This window comes from Anoplophora glabripennis, unplaced genomic scaffold (genome assembly GCF_000390285.2).
Source record: "Anoplophora glabripennis isolate ALB-LARVAE unplaced genomic scaffold, Agla_2.0 scaffold105, whole genome shotgun sequence".
Classification (NCBI taxonomy): Eukaryota; Metazoa; Arthropoda; class Insecta; order Coleoptera; family Cerambycidae; genus Anoplophora; species Anoplophora glabripennis.
Genome location: NW_019416276.1, coordinates 49023 through 66453, shown reverse-complemented (window position 1 = coordinate 66453; position 17431 = coordinate 49023). Strand labels below are relative to the sequence as shown.

The 17431-nt window shown below is 32.4% G+C and overlaps 3 protein-coding genes across 3 annotated transcripts; all 3 read left to right on the top strand.

Annotated features, from left to right (window-relative positions):
- The first annotated feature begins 3677 nt into the window (after positions 1–3677).
- LOC108903179 (cathepsin L1-like) lies at positions 3678–7622 on the top strand. The gene is given in 4 exon segments (XM_023457370.1): positions 3678–3683; positions 4250–4669; positions 6970–7237; positions 7296–7622. Coding segments are annotated over 4 exon segments (963 nt in total). The 3' UTR covers positions 7565–7622.
- Positions 7623–10320: 2698 nt separating this feature from the next.
- LOC108903193 (cathepsin L) lies at positions 10321–11258 on the top strand. The gene is made up of 3 exons (XM_018705282.1): positions 10321–10502; positions 10553–10835; positions 10935–11258. The coding sequence occupies exons 1-3, from the start codon at positions 10353–10355 to the stop codon at positions 11204–11206; spliced, it is 705 nt and encodes a 234-aa protein (XP_018560798.1). The 5' UTR covers positions 10321–10352; the 3' UTR covers positions 11207–11258.
- Positions 11259–13565: 2307 nt separating this feature from the next.
- Positions 13566–16995, top strand: LOC108903190 (cathepsin L1). Its single transcript, XM_018705280.1, has 4 exons — positions 13566–13683; positions 13811–14143; positions 16295–16568; positions 16655–16995. The coding sequence occupies exons 1-4, from the start codon at positions 13603–13605 to the stop codon at positions 16921–16923; spliced, it is 957 nt and encodes a 318-aa protein (XP_018560796.1). The 5' UTR covers positions 13566–13602; the 3' UTR covers positions 16924–16995.
- Positions 16996–17431: the final 436 nt, after the last annotated feature.

The following is a 17431-nucleotide window of genomic DNA, read 5'->3' as shown; positions in this document are numbered from 1 at the left end:
AAATGTTCGTAAGCTAATTATAAAATTCGATACCACTGGTAATGTAAAGAATATTAAAGAAATGAAAAAGAATAAAATGATAACGATGCTGCTACTGTTGTATTTGTGTACTGTGTAAAGACAAAGATGTCACTCAGGAAAAGGTAAAAAAATTTGAGTACGCAACAAAATCTGTCCAATCAAACCAGAGTATAATCGTAAATTGCAGGTAATTGTTTAAATATATATTCTTTACACAGCCACATAAATTTGAATTTGACAATTTTTTTAATCCAAGGTAATATTTTTAGGCCTTTTTATAGTTAATAAAACACTAGTGGAATATGAAACTAGCAGTAAAAACTAGTTTGGCTTGCGTTGTTTAGTATATGAAGCATTTTTAAAGAGGAATATCAAGTTTTCCTAATTACGGTGAAAAAGAAAAAGGTGGCCATTATATAACATCTCTGACTGCTGATCATTTATTTCGGTTGGATGCCTACTGTTGAACCATCTGCCTTTCTGGTTGAAAACTGTCGTAGCGATAAACTTTAAAAACGACTTTAACACTGTGTAACACTGCCCGTTATCTGGTGACTGCTGCCTGTAACATCATCACTCAAGGAGAAGTATGATACGGATTCCAAACCTGAAAGAAAATATTGGTAAATTCACACTGAAGTCAGATCTGTAAGTACTTTTGTAATATAATATGTGCCCTCCTCCAGGAAATGCAGCAATTCTTTCAACTAATTGCATAAAAACAAAGATATATGCGTATCTATCGTATTAATATTGTTTATATACTTACCTTATTTATAATTACTTATTAACACTAGAAATAATGTAATAGAATAATTTTGGCGACTTACCTAGCTAAAATAATTTATTGTGCTGAATTAATTTAAAGAAAATATATAGAGCTCTCTATATAAACACATTTTAATTAAACTAATTAATATTTATCTATTTATACTATACAAATTTATAGGTACCCAATATATGTTTATACCTGTTTATTAGCTCGAAGCTACGTTATTATTGTTTGTTATTTATTCAATTGTGGTTTACAAATCATTACTGTTTGCCTAGATGTAATTAACTATATTTAAATAGATTTAAGTAGTTTAAACAGTGAGGTTCCTTTATTTTATACAATTCCGTATACAATTGCCTTCACTTCCTTATTTTTGTTTTTGTCGATTTTAACAAATCGTCTGGCGCCCAAAAAGAATTTGTTTAATTTAATATTGGCATGAAAATAAGTTTAAAACGCTTTTAAAAAAGAAAGTTAAATACGAGCTCAACCCTGATCTCTGATTATGAGCAGTTGGGTTTTCTATTCTTCTTAAATAATATCTAAAGAGGATTATAACTGTTGAATTATATCATTTATTGATTGATCAGTAGAAACTAGTCAGTTATGCTAAGTTCATTATACAGGGTGTAACTAAATAAGTGTAAAACATTTAAGGGGGTGATTCCTCATCGAAAAAAAGATAGGATCTTTCATATAAAGAAACTTCATTGGAGCATCCCTTGTTAAGATACAGCCCCTTAAAGGGGGTACATAAAATTTGTTTAACAATTTTTTTCACAAGCACTAAACAAGTTACAATATTGAAATTAACCTGACATTTTCTACTACCAAAAAGACACTTAGCCAGTAATTTATTTGGTTTACCCCATGGTAGTAAGGGGTGGAAAACGCAACCCCTAAAATTTATTTCCAACGTAATTTTTTGTCTTATTATTTTTTTACCATTTAAAAAATTATTTCCGATAGCCTGTTTCATTCTAAAAAAAAATGTCTCTTGAATTTTTTGCCCAAATTAAACCAGTTCGCAGTAAAAAATTATTTTACGAACAACTACAGAGATACATCGTCATAAATGCGGACTGGATTTACTGTTATTTTGTAGTTACTACCTGCATTAAATGATTAAAGGGGAATAATCAAAACTAATTTAATAATAACAAAACATACAACATGTAGAAATCATAGTAAATGTTCAATATGTCTACCTTCAGACATTACGCATGCGTCTAGACGTCGGCGCATTGAGCCACGTATTCGCTCAAATATTCCTGGAGTCTCTCTAATTACCCTGCACGCATCGATAATGCGGTTTCTTAAGTCCTCTACATCGCGAACAGGAGTACGATAAACCAAATGCTGCAAATGGCCCCAAGTAGACAAATCCAGAGGATTGAGATCCGGGGATCGAGCGGGCCAATTCTGTGGTCCTCCTCGACCTATCCACTGATTTGCATATGTTTCAGTTAAATGCTGACGTGCTACTTGACTAAAATGGGCGGGAGCCCCATCATGCATAAAAACCATATCCCTTCTGACGCCCAAAGGAACTTCCTCCAGCAGTACGGGGGGATGCACTTTTCTTAAAAATTGAACGTATGCCTCACCATTTAATCGAGGAGGTAGAAAATGAGGCCCAATTAAATAATCCCCAATAACTCCGACCCACACCTTAAGAGAAAACTGTTCTTGATGGTTAGTTTCGACAATAGCGTGATGGTTTTCATCAGCCCATATGTGGTAATTATGAAAATTAATAATCTTGTCCCGAGAAAAACTACATTCGTCTGTGAATTCGATCGTCTTCAGAAAGTCACGATTTCTTCTAATCATTTCCAGCATCCAATTGCAAAATTCAAGACGGTTCGGAAAGTCTCGCGGTAACAGTGCCTGTACTCGTTGCAGATGGTAAGGGTATAAGAGATGTTCCTTTAAAATTCGAAATACCGTCATATGATCAACATTTAGCTGGAAAGCAATCTTTCTAGTACTGGTAGTAGGTTGTTCTTCTATCAAATTAAGTACTGCTGCCTCAAGCTGTGGTGTTCTTACTTCTCGATGGCGACCACAATCCTGCGTTCTTTTGTTGAATGAACCATATTCACGTAATCGTTGATGAAGTCAGACAAATATTCTATGTGAAGGATGCTGCCGTTGAGGATACATTTCAGCATATCTTGTAGAAGCTTCTAACCCATTCCCCTGCGACAGACCGTAAACGTAATGCATATCAGCCATTTCCTCATTTGTGTATGCCATTTTAATAACAAGTGAATTATTAAAGTAACAAATTAAGAACAGAACAATACACAATTAGTATTACTTCAATTTCAAAAATTTACAAACTGACAGCTTGATTCCAATTTAATTGTCAGTATCGCTAATGGCGGCCTACTAGATAAATTAGTTTCGTATTTTCGTTTTATGGCGATATGTATCTTGTTCGTAAAATAATTTTTTGCTGCGAACTGGTTTAATTTGGGCAAAAAATTCAAGAGACATTTTTTTTTAGAATGAAACAGGCTATCGGAAATAAATTTTTAAATGGTAAAAAAATAATAAGACAAAAAATTACGTTGGAAATAAATTTTAGGGGTTGCGTTTTCCACCCCTTACAACCATGGGGTAAACCAAATAAATTACTGGCTAAGTGTCTTTTTGGTAGTAGAAAATGTCAGGTTAATTTCAATATTGTAACTTGTTTAGTGTTTGTGAAAAAAATTGTTAAACAAATTTTATGTACCCCCTTTAAGGGGCTGTATCTTAACAAGGGATGCTGCAATGAAGTTTCTTTATATGAAAGATCCTATCTTTTTTTCGATGAGGAATCACCCCCTTAAATGTTTTACACTTATTTAGTTACACCCTGTATAATCCAAGAATGTCTGTATGTTTAAAGTTGAAGGAAAAATTGTTCCTCACTGGAAAAAGATTATTTTGCCCATATATCTTTTTCTATTAAATTGAGACTTATAAAACCTTACATCATGCAACCAGAAGCAAGAGTTCTGTTTTAATAAGTAAATATGTACAGGATGTAGATATCCATCAGTAAAAATGAAACATCACTTACGAATTAAAGAAAATTAACAAAAATATTTAATATTCAAGATAGCGACAAATTAAAAAATAAGTACACACTTCATCATTAAAAGTCGTTAAATAACATTCCGTTATTGTTAAGTTACACTCATCTTAGAACAAACTAATAATGATTCATATCAACAGTTTACCGTGTTTTGATAAATAGAACGATAAGAATGTATAATAAAAAGCTTTCACAGTTTAATTTAATTAATGTCTTTATTATCTGCCGATTAGAAATCCACCGCTATGAGAATTTTTATAGTTTTAATCTGTACCATTTTGGTAGCAAATGGTACTTCTGTTGAGGTGCAGTGGCAATCATTTAAGGTATTTACAACATTCTTATGGGAACAATTTAAATATTAGTTACCATCGACTATATCAACTTATTCAAACTTATACTTATTTTATTTCCTTCAAAGAAATTTTAGCGAAATTTGTTTTAATTTACCTAAGGATAACATTGGAAAGCAATATAGGAGTCGGTTGGAAGAATCCACTCGCTTCCAGATATTCAAAGACAATGTTTGCAAAGTTGAAGAACACAATCAGAGATTTGACTGTGGGGAGGTGTCCTACAAACTAGCTGTGAATAAATTCGCTGACTTGACGGAAAAGGAGTTCAAAGCCAGATTGAACCCACGAGCTGTAGAAATTGCTCATCCAAAACGGTTTTTGGTAGTCGATGATACCGATGTTCTAGATGAGCTAGATTGGAGGGACAAAGGAGCAGTCACGCCTGTTAAAGATCAAAGAAATTACTCAGGATGTTGGGCATTTAGTTCAGTGAGTTTTGAACCTACGAATATATTTAGCATATCTGATGCACCACATCAGTTTCGAAACAGTGCCACATTCTAAAATATTTTTTCAGTATATTTATTCAATAACATATTTTTGACTTTTTTAATCTGTTATGACTAGCTACTGGTGCTGTAGATAAAGATGATGATTATGTTATAGACTTTTGGTTATATATTTTAATTAATTTAATTAAAATGCGCAAATGGCAAACTCGGACAAAAAGTATATTATGGAAAATACTAAATTTGCTTATGGTAAAAGAAATCATAATTTTGAAATACCAACTAACCTGTGTAATCCAGATTTTATTAATAAGTATTTCTTATCGATCTTTACTCCCTTAAATAATTGCCCCAATACTTGCAATTGGTATAACAGTAGAAAGTATTGAACTTTCATATAGCATATATCATTCTCGCTTAAATTGGCCTCCGTGGAAGAGGTTCCTGATGTGTTATTTAGTTTGAAGTTTTATGCATACGGAATAGACAATATCAACGAAAAAATGCTACAATTATGTTCGCCCATGCTAGACCATCACTTTATCCACATTCTGAATTGTTGTATGGAATTAGGTTACTTTCCCCATCAGTGGAAAACTTCAATAGTTAAACCTCTTCCTAAAGTAAAAAGTCCTTTATCTTATAGCGATCTTCGCCCCATAAGTTTGATTCCGGCATTATCAAAGATGTTAGAAAAGATCGCATATAATCAACTCCTTTTGTATGTAACAGAAAATAATATTTTGCCATCGCAACAATCTGGGTTTAGAAAGGGGTATAGTACAACCATTGTGTTAGCAAATGTCACTGATGACATTTTACGAAACTTAGATCAAGGTAATACAACATGTCTGGTTTTATTAGACTTCTCTAAAGCTTTTGACAATCTTGATTAGGCTTTACTTTGTGAAAAGTTATTTTATTATGGATTTGATACAACATGAATTTCTTTAAGACATACCTTAATATCCGTCAGCAAATAGTTATGTTAAATGATAAATCTTCACAGGCTGGTATTGTTTCTTCGGGGGTTTCTCAAGGTTCAGTCCTGGGCCCCCTTCTGTTTCTCATTTACACGGCTGACATTTTTAAGTCGGTAGATTACTCTAACGTCTATGCTGACGATACACAGTTGTCTTTTTCCTTCAATAGCGACGTTATTACAGCTAACAATAATATTAACTCCGATATTTGAAACTATTTTGCATTATTCTGAACGTAATAATTTAAAACTTAATTCTAGTAAATGTAATGTTATTTTCTTCACACCAGAACACATGAAAATAAAAATGCAGAGATAATTAAAATTGCATATTAATAATCAGCCCTTAAATTCTTTAGATGTAGTAAAAAATCTAGGTCTCCTCCTAGATTCTAAGCTTCGGTTTCGAGAACAAGTCTCTATTTTGGTAAATAGATGTTATATTGCTTTGAGGTTGCTTTAGCAAAATGTAAGTATATTAAATGTTAAATTAAGAAAAAAATTGGTTCAATCACTTGTGTTGTCTATTTTAAATTACTGCAATATTGTATATTTTCCTTGTTTAGACAAAATTACTCAGTATCGTCTTCAGAAAATTCAAAACATCTGTTGTAGATTTGTTTTTCGCTTAAAATATATGATAGAGTTTTTGAAAAGATTAGATAGTTGGGTTGGTTGAATATCAGTGATACTTTTACATTTCATTTTAGTGTTTTTATAAATCAAATTTTACACACATCTTCCCCACCATATCTTAAAGAAAAACTTATACGCCGTGATGGAATTCATAACGTCAATATAAGGTTTCCATCCAAACTTTCTCTACCTAAATTTCGTTCAGCCATGTTTACTCGCTCTTTTACATTTAATGCTTGTACTATTTATACTATTAATAGTAAACTGAAACAAAATTCTGTTGCTGACTATCGCAAATAAGTAAAATCTTATATTTGTAATCTTCCATCTTAACTTATTGTTCTTGTTCTTTAGTATAGATGTTAATATAATTTATTTATTTATTTTTTTCATCGCTCTAAATAAATTGCATATATCATGTTACTCTTTTTTCTTTTATAGCTTTTGACGTCCATTGTATATATTTCTATATTCTTTTTCTGTATTTGTATTTTTTTTTGTATTTGTGTTTTATAGTATGTTTATAAGTGTTAAGCAAGTAGCGGAAGCTAAACTTCGCCTTGCCTAAATATTGTAATTTTTTCTTTATACAATACCCGATAAAGACATTTTATTATTATTATTATTTCACTGTTATGACTGTATGATGACATTTTTTTTAGACTGGTGCTTTGGAAGGCCAACACTTCCTGAAAACTGGCAAATTAGAGAGTTTTGGTGAGCAATTCTTAATAGATGCTCTATGATGAACAGCAGATGCTCTGGAGGTAGGACACTTATACCGTACTGTTAGAGATATTGGAATGGTAACCGAGGAAAGCTGTCCGTATGAAGCAGCAGACAAACCGTGTAGAGCTAATGGCACATTTTTTAAGGATATAGGCATCGTTTCCATCCCTCAGGACGAAAATGCTATAAAAGTCGCTGTTGGTGTGTTATTATTCTCACATATTATCTATGATTTGATCCTTACTAACTCCGATTTTAGCAAAGATCGGTCCAGTCTCAGTATCTATAGATGCCAGTTACTTGTACCTGTATGGAGGAGGAGTGTTCGACAACGATAGTTGCAGTACTACTTTAACCAACCACTTAGTGCTCATAGTTGGTTATGGCACTACTTCAGATGGTATAGACTATTGGGAGGTGAAAAACTCTTGGGGTGCTGACTGGGGGGTCGAAGGCTACATCAAAATGTCTCGCAACAAAAACAGTCAGTGTGCGATCGCCTTTTGCGCTAATTATCCAGTCATATAGGAAATCACCCGATACAAATTTTGTAAAAGATCGACTGCTTAAATAAATTTGAAATGTGTATTTGTTTTTTTTTTTTGAGGTTGCCTATTTCCAAGTGTCCTTATTTACATAAATTAGCAAAGCAAAGTACAAAGAAATATACAAAAATATCCAAGCATTTTTGTAACTTGATTTTTCAAAGATTTTCAGTAAATCTTGGTACGGAATAATAAATGAACGGTTCTTGAACCACACGTTGTACCAAATGGCTGAAGGTATTTATACTTTTTAAGTATTTACTGGATGGCGTTCCTCTGGAAATTCATCCAAACGTGTGGCATCTTCAATACGGTGCTCTGTGTCAGAGTGCCTCAATTATTCGAGACTGTTCTAGTCAGCACTTTCCTGAACTTTTAATTGATCGAAATTGGCCTATGGTATGATCCGCCTGACAGCCAGATTTCAATCCGTCTGGCTTACATTTATGGAAGACTACGAGAACAAATAGAGAATGCCGCCAAAATAATCGTAACAATCCGCAAATGTTAGTAAGAGTGAAAGGGAATTTTCAACGCTGTGTACAATTATGACTTGACAATGGATGACGTTTTGAATATTTGATGATAACCTGACGAAATAACAATTTCTGACTGATTTATTTTAAGGGAGTAAACAGTATATCATTTTTTACTTTTCATAATGTTTTACTCTTATTTTTTTTATAGTAACCGAATTATGTCAGTATCTTTTTGTTTATTATTCACTAAGCGTTTCGATGTATGCCCCAATGGCGGGTAACAAAGTTAAATATTTAAAAAAGTGTATTATCTTAAAAACTAAGATTTTCGAAAAAAAAATTGACCTGACTTGTTGCTTTTGATAAATTAAATATGTGGTAAAAATTTTGGCACAGGAGCACCCGTTTAAAAATAAATCAGAGAATATGTTTTTCATAAAATGTTTTTAACAATTTGACTGTCCGGTTTTTGTGGAAAATATTCCATTGTATATTATAGAATATAACATTTTCTTAGATTTTTGTGTCATATGCTTATCAGATACTTATCTTGATACTAGTTATGGTTTTCATAACTACCTTAAAAACGATAATACTGATTAAATTGCATTCTTCCAGTAATTTTTTTGAATTGGGAAATTTCATTTCGCATACCTATATGTAGTGGGCAACCAAGTTTGCAAGTATGAATTATGTGAATACCACATTCAACTCGAAAATTATAATTAAAGTAAATATTATAAAATGATATAGTGTCCATTCCGGTAACCTTGAAAGGAAAAATTATTAATTATTTATAATGTACTTTTTTTGTCCCCGAATGACTTGAGCAAAAAATGTCGGACTCTTTTCAAACTACTCCCTTGAGTTTCTCTTTTCAGTAACCAAAATATGTAAGTCAGGCATCATATCAACATCCCATCCGTCTTGGTGTCTTACGCCTATTTCTTTCAGGACTTCCAAATGCGGCTGAATTTTTTCTTAAAGTGTGTGTTAATTACTTAAGATTTTAAGAGAAAATATAGTTTTTTTATTAAAATAAAATTTATAATCTCATAATATTTTAGTAAAATTCGTCAAGTAAATCAGACAAGTACCTAAAATAATATTCATATGGAAAAAATAATATACAGATTAAGATTAAATATAAAATATAAATAAGATGTAAATAAAAAATTTGTATATAATTGTAAGAAATAATATAAAATCATATAAATAAAAATCGTTAATATTATTAATTAATTAATATTAAAAAAAATTGTATGATATTTTGTGTTTATTGAAAATATACACGGAAATGTACACACAAACAAACTATCATTTTCAAAGCATAATGATCCGCAAAAGCCGACTAGACAGCCTCCTCGTGGTGCACATGGGGTTACTCTAATGTTAGCGGTAATTGTCGTTATTCTTTATTTGTGGGAGCATTTCACAGATTTCTGTCAAATATGTGCTAATCATTGTTAAACAAGCTACATTATATGTTAAAAAAGTTATATTTGCTACATTATATGTCAAAAAAATTATATTTGAGATCCAATTTTGTACTTTTCTTACTATTTTGTGTACCCTACCTGCCTCCAGATGGGCATTTGGAGCTTCGTGGTCATGAAGACTTTTGATCAGTAATAAAAAAGGAACAATATAACACATTTTCAGGAAATTTCACCAAAAGACCAATTTCCGTAAGGTGTGTGCGGGGGCTTTTAAAATAAAAGTTTACTTATTTTTTAGAATTTCTCTCTGCTTTAATACAGTTAAAAATCGCGTCTTATTTGCAAAATATGATTATTCTTCTTTTTTGACTAAACTCCGTATTTAAAAGCATTTCTTGAGTTCTCGAACAATTTTGTTAAATACAAAAATTAAAGGCATTTTGCTTAGGGAAAATTTCATATATTGAAAATTCTTTGGACGCTGTGTATGTTTTATTACATACTTGGTTACTGCAAAACTTTCTAAAACTTCTATTTTCGAAAAATCAACAGTAAAAAAGTTTACATGAATGCGGTACCCCATCCGGGGAAACAATTTTAAATTTAATTTATCAGAAGGAGATTCATCGATACTTCACCTTAAAACTATTGACACTTTAGTTTAAAAGCATAATCTAATACCTAAGTAAGAACGAGACAATATTTAAGTAGTACTTAAGTAGTAATGTACTGTTTTTACGGATATGGGCCCTTTACATTTTTTTAATCAGTCAAGGGTATCAAATCAGTTGAGTATATATTCTCATTATTTTATTATTAGTATATTAATTTAAGTTGAAGAACATAACTGGAAATGAGACCCTTCTCGATATTAGCTTACGTATTACTTGTTCTCGGTGTAACTTCTATTGAAGTTCCCGAGCAATTTGATTGGAGGGACAAAGGTCTCGTTACGAAAGTAAAAGACCAATTGAGCTGCGATGGCAGTTTTTATTTTGCCGCTGTAAGTACCACTAAAATTTACATTGCAAAAACTAATATCTTCTTCTACAGCTTGATGTCATTGCAAGTCACCATTACCTGAAAACTGGTGAAACTTTAGATTTAAGTGAACAATACGTTTTGGATTGTTCTGATGGTTACAACAATGGATGCAATGGTGGAGGACTTTTAAATTCTATAGATTTTGTTAGGACGAGAGGTGTTGTACTGGAAGAAGATTATCCCTACTCAGGCACTGCAGGAACTTGCAAAATTAACGGTTCCCACAGCCTTTTCAGAACGATGGGTTTTGTAATATTGGCTAGAGACGAAGAGGTGATCAAAACTGTGGTTGGTAAGTATGTACATACCTATTTATTAGGATACACTTAACACATGTTCATTGTTCAACATAGATTAATTTTTTTTTATATCAAATTATATTTAATTATAGGAACGATTGGGCCGGTAGGAGTGACTTTTAAAGGACAAAGCTTGGACTCTTATTCTGGTGGAATATACAATGATCCCGACTGTCAGCTAGGTCAGTCATACTCTGGTGTTATTGTTGGGTATGGTACTTCCGATGAAGGAGAAGACTATTGGACTGTGAAGATGTCTTACGGCGCTAGTTGGGGCGAAGAAGGTTACATGAGACTTGCAAGAAATACTGGAAACCAGTGTGGTGTTGCTGATGGTGCCATATATCCAATACTAGATAAATAAATGTCTACTCGTATGTAATTTAATGCTAAATAAATGAACGATTAATATTCAATTGCAATGTTCCTTTCCTTTCAATATATACACACAGAGTATTTTTTTCTTATCTACAACTTTAATATGGATTATTCGTTGATGTCAAATACTCCAGTCGAATTACATAGAGTTTGAACGTGAAGAAATTATGAGTTGACATTTTATTGCACTTTATGATGGGGAAAGGTATGTAGAATGGTATAATATCAAATAAGTAACTCGAAAGAAGTGACGCTAAATTGTCAAATTGCAAATAAGTAGCAAATTTACGTCTTTCTTCACTTTTTTTACTCCCCACGAAAATCTAGACAACCTGTCGGAGTATTAGTTATTTCATGTTGTGGGTAACTAAATTATCTACAATTGAAGGTACCTAGAGTCATTTTTCACTAATTTGTTAACTGTAAAATAAAGGTTATTAATTAACATTGTGTTGTGTTTTTTTGCAACTAATTGTTTAATTACTAATCGTTAATTTTAGAAGTTATTATCGTAGATATAGGTTCTAATTCCAAAAAAAAAAACGTATCGAAAAAAAAGATTTCAAAAAGAAATTAAGTTGCCCTAATAAAATAGCGCTTGTAAAAGAGCGTTATAAACAAATTGTCCCAGGGTCAGGCAAAAGCCGCTCAAGAATTCGCTCTTTTTGCATTATATAGAGCTTATTTTTACTGTAATTAAAAAAAAAAGAAATCGCCTACCCCTCTTTGTTCCCAACATACCCTCTTTATAACGTTAATGGGGTCATTTACAAACATTCTTATGGGAACAATTTAAATATTAGTTACTATCGACTATATCAACTAGGGGTGTTCCTTAATGATATGCGAATATTTAAAGGTGTGATTCTACATGGAAAAGTAATAGTTTGTTTTATATTTTGTGCTTTATAATTTTCCATGCAAAATCACACACTTAAATATTCGCACATCATTAAAGAAGAACACCCTGTATAATCTCCAGGCACATTTTTATTCTTTAAAGGCCAAATTATCAAAGCAAGTGTTTTATTTTTTGATACACTGTCCTACAGGTGTAAAAACCCAACTAAAGGACAGAGGGTAAAGAGAATACAAAATTACAGTAGAAACATTAAAAAGGTAAAAAAACGATAACGGACAAAAGTACAATAAAACAAAAACATGCTTAAAAGCTATTTTGTAAGTAATATAAAAAAGCATAATAATCAAAAGCCGCAATTAAAAAAATAGTATATAAACACACATAACATAATTAAAAATAAACTTTACTTGTAGATCTTTTTAAGCGGGTGTATTTGCAGAGGGCGTTATCTATTTTATTTTAAAACTGTTGAAGTATATCATTAATTGATTTATCAGTAGAAACTAGTCAGTTCATTATACAGGGTGTCCCGTTCATGTTTCAAAAAAACTTGTNACACTGAAAATGATTCTATATATTTAATTTAGTTTGAGGTAATAAGATTTTATCCAGTTATCAACATCAACGCAATTTCATAAACTAAATATAACATTTGTGGGCAAAATTTGTTACATCTGAATATTTACATTTTCTTTTCTGTTTAGCACCCTTTCACAAATATTAAATATATAATCCACTACTAGAAATAACTATAAAGGTGACCCTAGAATACAGTGTTTACTATTATTATATAACTACGCGAAGGTCATTTAAAGATCACCTACTTATGTGACCTTCACGGTCACCTCATACGTCACCACATATGTCATTTCAAGGGCGAAAGTGGAGGGGGGAGACTCACAAACGGTTAAAATACCCTACTATTATTCTTATCGCACAGTTGATGTTTACTCGTATGCAAATTATGAAATTTTTAGCCGATTTAAAGGTAATTAAGGAAAACCATTTTTATAGTAACAACACTGTATATCGAAAACTGGGCGTCTAAGAAAAAACTTTACATGACCTATCCCTATTATTTTTCCATGAGAAACTTGCACACAAGTTCTTTTGAAACATGAACGGTACACCCTGTATAAGCCAAGAAAATCTTTATGTTTAAAGTTGAAGGAAATATTGTTTCTCACTGGAAAAAGATTATTTTGTCCATATATCCTTTACAGGATGTCGATATCCATCAGTAAAAATGAAACAACACTTACGAATTAAAGAAAATTAACAAACATATTCAAGATAGCGACAAATTAAAAAATAAGTACACACTTCATCATTAAAAGTTGTTAAATAACATCCCGTCATTGTTAAGTTACACTCATCTTAGAACAAACCAATAATGATTCATATCAACAGTTTATCGTGTTTTGATAAATAGAACGATAAGAATATTTAATAAAAAGTTGTGATTTCAAAGTTTAATTCAATTAATGTCCTTATTATCTGCCGGTTAGGAATTCACTGCTATGAGGATATTTATAGTTTTCTTCTGTGCCATTTTGGTAGTAAATGGTACTTCTGTTGAGGTGCAGTGGCAATCATTTAAGGTATTTATAAACATTCATATGGGAACAATTTAAATATTAGTTACTATCAACTATATCAACTTATTCAAACTTATACTTATTTTATTTCCTTTCAAAAAATTTGAGCGAAACTCATTTTTAATTTAAGGATAACGTTGGGAGGCACTATAGAAGCCGGTTGGAGGAATCCAGTCGCTTCCAGATATTCAAAGATAATGTTCGCAAAGTTGAAGAACACAATCAGAGATTTGACCGTGGGGAGGTGTCCTATAAACTAGCTGTGAATAAATTCGCTGACTTGACGGAAGAGGAGTTCAAAGCCAGATTGAACCCACGACCAGCTGTAGAAATTGACCATCCAAAGGTTTTTAGTAATGTCGGTTATACCGATGTTCCGGATGAGCTAGATTGGAGGGACAAAGGGGCAGTCACGGGTGTTAAAGACCAACGAAATTGCTCAGGATGTTGGGCATTTGGTGCAGTAAGTTTTGATCAAGTTTACCTTCGACATAACTGATGAGTTTTCTTGATTAAACTTATCTACTTAGAGAAAGTCATATATATATACAATTCTAGTGGAACAAAACGAATATGTTTAGTATATCTGATGCATCTGATGCACCAAATCAGTTTCCACAATAGTGCCACATTAGTTCTAAAACATTTTTTCAGTATATTCATTCACTAACATATTTCTGCCTTTTTTAGTCTGTTATGACTAGTAACTGGTTCTGTAGATAAAGACGATGATTATGTTATAGACTTTTGTTTATATATTTCACTGTACTGACTGTATGATGACATTTTCTTTTAGACTGGTGTTTTGGAAGGCCAATACTTCCTGGAAACTGGCAAATTAGAGAGTTTTAGTGAACAGTTCTTAATAGATTGTTCTATGAGCAACGGATGCTCTGGAGGTTGGACACTTAGTGCATACCGTACTGTTAGAGATATTGGAATCGTAACCGAGGAAAGCTATCCGTATGAAGCAGCAGACAAAGCGTGTAGAGCTAACGGTACATTTTTTAAGGATATAGGCATCGTTACCATCCCTCAGGACGAAAATGCTATAAAAACCGCTGTTGGTGAGTTAATATTCTCACCTCTGACTGCTGTTTCTTCGCAGGCTCAGATTTATCTTCGATTTGCTCCTTACTAATTTTGATTTTAGCAAAGATCGGTCCAGTCTCAGTATCTATAGATGCCAGTTACTTGCACCTCTATGGAGGAGGAGTGTTCGACAACGNAAAGGTAATTAAGGAAAACCATTTTTATAGTAACAACACTGTATATCGAAAACTGGGCGTCTAAGAAAAAACTTTACATGACCTATCCCTATTATTTTTCCATGAGAAACTTGCACACAAGTTCTTTTGAAACATGAACGGTACACCCTGTATAAGCCAAGAAAATCTTTATGTTTAAAGTTGAAGGAAATATTGTTTCTCACTGGTAAAAGATTATTTTGTCCATATATCCTTTACAGGATGTCGATATCCATCAGTAAAAATGAAACAACACTTACGAATTAAAGAAAATTAACAAACATATTCAAGATAGCGACAAATTAAAAAATAAGTACACACTTCATCATTAAAAGTTGTTAAATAACATCCCGTCATTGTTAAGTTACACTCATCTTAGAACAAACCAATAATGATTCATATCAACAGTTTATCGTGTTTTGATAAATAGAACGATAAGAATATTTAATAAAAAGTTGTGATTTCAAAGTTTAAATTCAATTAATGTTCTTATTATCTGCCGGTTAGGAATCCACTGCTATGAGAATATTTATAGTTTTCTTCTGTGCCATTTTGGTAGTAAATGGTACTTCTGTTGAGAAGCAGTGGCAATCATTTAAGGTATTTATAAACATTCAAATGGGAACTATTTAAATATTAGTTACTATCAACTATATCAACTTATTCAAACTTATACTTATTTTATTTCCTTTCAAAGAATTTGAGCGAAACTCATATTTAATTTAAGGATAACGTTGGGAGGCACTATAGAAGCCGGTTGGAGGAATTCACTCGCTTCCAGATATTCAAAGATAATGTTTACAAAATTGAAGAACACAATCGGAGGTTTGCCCGTGGGGAGGTCTCCTACAAACTAGCTGTGAATAAATTCGCTGATTGACGGAAGAGGAGTTCAAAGCCAGATTGAACCCACGACCAGCCGTAGAAACACCGGTTTTTGGTAATTTTGATGATACCGATGTTCCAGATGAGCTAGATTGGAGGGACAAAGGGGCAGTCACGGGTGTTAAAGACCAAGGAAATTGCGGAGGATGTTGGGCATTTGGTGCAGTAAGTTTTGATCAAGTTTACCTTCAATGTAACTGATGAGTTTTCTTGATTAAACTTATCTACTTAAAGTCAAATATACAATTCTAGTGAAAGAAAACGAATATATTTAGCATATCTGATGCACCAAATCAGTTTCCACAACAGTGCCACATTAGTACTAAATCTTTTTTTGAGTATCTTCATTCACTATCATATTTTTGCCTTTTTTTAATCTGTTATGACTTGTAACTGGTGCTGTAGTTAAAAATGATGATTATGTTATAGACTTTTGTTTATATATTTCACTGTTGTGACTGTATGATGACATTTTCTTTTAGACTGGTGTTTTGGAAGGCCAATACTTCCTGAAAACTGGCAAATTAGAGAGTTTTAGTGAACAATTCTTAATAGATTGCTCTATGATGAACAACGGATGCTCTGGAGGTTGGACACTTAACGCATATCGTAGTGTTAGAGATATTGGAATGGTAACCGATAAAAGCTATCCGTATGAAGCAGCAGACAAAGCGTGTAGAGCTAACGGTACATTTTTTAAGGATATAGGCATCGTTACCATCCCTCAGGATGAAAATGCTATAAAAACCGCTGTTGGTGAGTTAATATTCTCACCTCTGACTACTGTTTCTTCGCAGGCTCAGATTTATCTTCGATTTGCTCCTTACTAATTTTGATTTTAGCAAAGATCGGTCCAGTCTCAGTATCTATAGATGCCAGTTACTTGCACCTCTATGGAGGAGGAGTGTTCGACAACGATAGTTGCAGTACTACTTTTACCAACCATGTGGTGCTCATAGTTGGTTATGGCACTACTTCAGATGGTATTGACTATTGGGAGGTGAAAAACTCATGGGGCGCTGACTGGGGGGTTGAAGGCTACGTCAAAATGTCTCGCAACAAAAACAGTCAGTGTGCCATCGCCTCTAGCGCTGATTATGTACTCATATAGGAAATCACCGGATACAAATTTTGTGAAAAATCGACTGCTTAAATAAATTTGAAATGTGTATTTGTTTTTTTATGAGATTGCTTATTTTCAAGTGTCCTTATTTACATAAAGTGCCTTATCATAGCAAAGCAAAGTAAAAATTGAAAAATTATTATCAGATATGTCGATTAAGAAAAGTAAAAAATTTATAGTAAAATAATGAAATATATCTAATAAAAATCAAAGAGGAATTGTATATTACATTTAAGTGATAATTTTAGTATTAACACAAATTATTCAACTTCTTGACGAAAATACATTGTAATACTGATTGACAATAGACGAGTACGTATGTAATAGGATAAATTAGATATAGACTGAGGACACACAATCAAACAATTGTTTGTCCTTAACCTGGGACGATGAGATAAAGGTTTCTTTTTAAATATACCAACATTTTCATATTTAAACAAAATTATAATGTTATTTAGTACTTAGTTTACGAAGAATATGCTTTCCCATGATTATC